The sequence below is a fragment of the Lagopus leucura genome, unplaced genomic scaffold (assembly GCF_019238085.1).
Source record: "Lagopus leucura isolate 7727_CA_CO unplaced genomic scaffold, USGS_WTPT01 47244-0_obj-0_obj, whole genome shotgun sequence".
NCBI lineage: Eukaryota > Metazoa > Chordata > Aves > Galliformes > Phasianidae > Lagopus > Lagopus leucura.
The window spans coordinates 1-2,169 of NW_024965666.1; the positions used below are offsets into that span (position 1 = coordinate 1).

General features: G+C 63.8%; 1 protein-coding gene across 1 annotated transcript; it reads right to left on the reverse strand.

Moving 5' to 3' along the window:
* Positions 1 to 4: 4 nt before the first annotated feature.
* Positions 5 to 2,163, reverse strand: LOC122192237 (tubulin beta chain; the record flags this gene model as incomplete). The annotated part of the gene is made up of 4 exons (XM_042892759.1): positions 2,122 to 2,163; positions 1,634 to 1,742; positions 1,262 to 1,372; positions 5 to 1,051 (listed from the first exon to the last, which is right to left on the reverse strand). Coding segments are annotated over exons 3-4 (1,108 nt in total), but the record flags the coding sequence as incomplete, so codon positions are not given.
* Positions 2,164 to 2,169: the final 6 nt, after the last annotated feature.

Genomic DNA, 2,169 nt, shown 5'->3' on the forward strand with positions numbered 1-2,169 from the left:
TCCTCCTCTCCTTCCTCTTCAAATTCACCCTGCTCATCAGCAGTGGCATCCTGGTATTGCTGGTACTCCGAGACCAGGTCATTCATGTTGCTCTCCGCCTCCGTGAACTCCATCTCATCCATGCCCTCGCCCGTGTACCAGTGCAGGAAGGCCTTGCGCCGGAACATGGCCGTGAACTGCTCCGAGATCCTCTTGAAGAGCTCCTGGATGGCCGTGCTGTTCCCTATGAAGGTGGCGGACATCTTGAGCCCACGCGGGGGGATGTCGCAGACGGCCGTCTTCACGTTGTTGGGGATCCACTCCACAAAGTAGCTGCTGTTCTTGTTCTGCACGTTGAGCATCTGCTCGTCCACCTCCTTCATGGACATGCGGCCTCGGAAGATGGCAGCCACCGTCAGGTAGCGGCCGTGGCGGGGGTCGCAGGCGGCCATCATGTTCTTGGAGTCAAACATCTGCTGCGTCAGCTCGGGCACCGTCAGGGCTCGGTACTGCTGGCTGCCGCGGCTCGTCAGCGGGGCGAAGCCCGGCATGAAGAAGTGCAGCCGGGGGAAAGGCACCATGTTGACCGCCAGCTTGCGCAGGTCGGCGTTCAGCTGGCCGGGGAAGCGAAGGCAGGTGGTCACGCCGCTCATGGTGGCCGACACCAGGTGGTTGAGGTCCCCGTACGTGGGAGTGGTGAGCTTCAGGGTGCGGAAGCAGATGTCGTACAGGGCCTCGTTGTCGATGCAGTAGGTCTCATCCGTGTTCTCCACCAGCTGGTGCACAGAAAGGGTGGCATTGTAGGGCTCCACCACCGTGTCCGACACCTTGGGAGAGGGCATGACGCTGAACGTGTTCATGATGCGGTCGGGGTACTCCTCCCGGATCTTGCTGATGAGCAGGGTGCCCATCCCCGAGCCGGTGCCGCCGCCCAGCGAGTGGGTCAACTGGAAGCCCTGCAGGCAGTCGCAGCTTTCCGACTCCTTCCTCACCACGTCCAGCACGGAGTCCACCAGCTCAGCGCCTTCGGTGTAGTGCCCCTTGGCCCAGTTGTTGCCGGCCCCGCTCTGACCTACGGGCAGACCGGCAGCAGCGAGCCACGTCAGTGCCCCCGGAAGGAGTGCAGATCCACCGCCGCCCCCCCACAGAGCTCGCACCCCTCTCGTTCCCATCCCAGAGCGCTGCTGGGATCCAGCGCCCCAGCTCGCTCACACGCCTGCTCCGAGCCTCCTGCACGCACCTCGCTCACGCTGGGGGACGCCTCCACGGCACGCTCACTCACCAAAGACAAAGTTGTCAGGTCGGAAGATCTGTCCAAAGGGGCCGGAGCGCACCGAGTCCATTGTGCCGGGCTCCAGGTCAACCAGGATGGCACGGGGGACGTACTTGTTACCTGTGGGAGGAACCAACGCAGCGTTACGGCCCTGCAGCCACAGCAGCACTGCTGTGCTCACCGCAGGCTCCCTGTAAGTCACCACCCATGGCACAAGGGCATTCTTAAGAGCGAATCAGGGGCAAAGACACAAATCAGCTATAGAGCTGTGCCAGGAAACAACATGCTGCACACAGCTCTCACAAGAGAGCACACATGTGAGGTCCCTGTACTCTCTCCCAGGGGAGATGGAGGAGGAAAGCCACTCCATGGAGCAGTTACCTGTAGCTTCATTGTAGTACACGTTGATTCTCTCCAGCTGCAGGTCGCTGTCCCCATGGTAGCTGCCGGTGGGATCGATACCGTGCTCATCGCTGATGACCTCCCAGAACTGCAGGGACCACCAGAGGGACAGGGGCGTCACCGCGGCCCCGCCCCCCCGACCACCGCCCCGCCACGCAGCGCGTGGAGATCGACAGCCGCCCCACGGCGCTCGGCTGTGACACCGACGCCCTGGGAGCCCGCAGCCCACTGAGACGGCGGCAAGCAAAATTGCTTCCTCGCACGCCCACCTCGGAGCCGCGCCACGCCCGCACCACGGAACCACCGCAACGCGACCGGGAGCCGCCGGCAAGGAGAAGCCGAGCAGAACCACTCGTGCCTGGGGACGTGAGGACCCCATATGGGAGCCCCGCTTTAGAGCGCACAGAGACCGGCGCGCGCGAACACGTGGCCGATCGCCATGCACTCGGCGGGGTGGCGGCCCGTACCTTGGCGCCGATCTGGTTGCCGCACTGCCCGGCCTGGATGTGCACGAT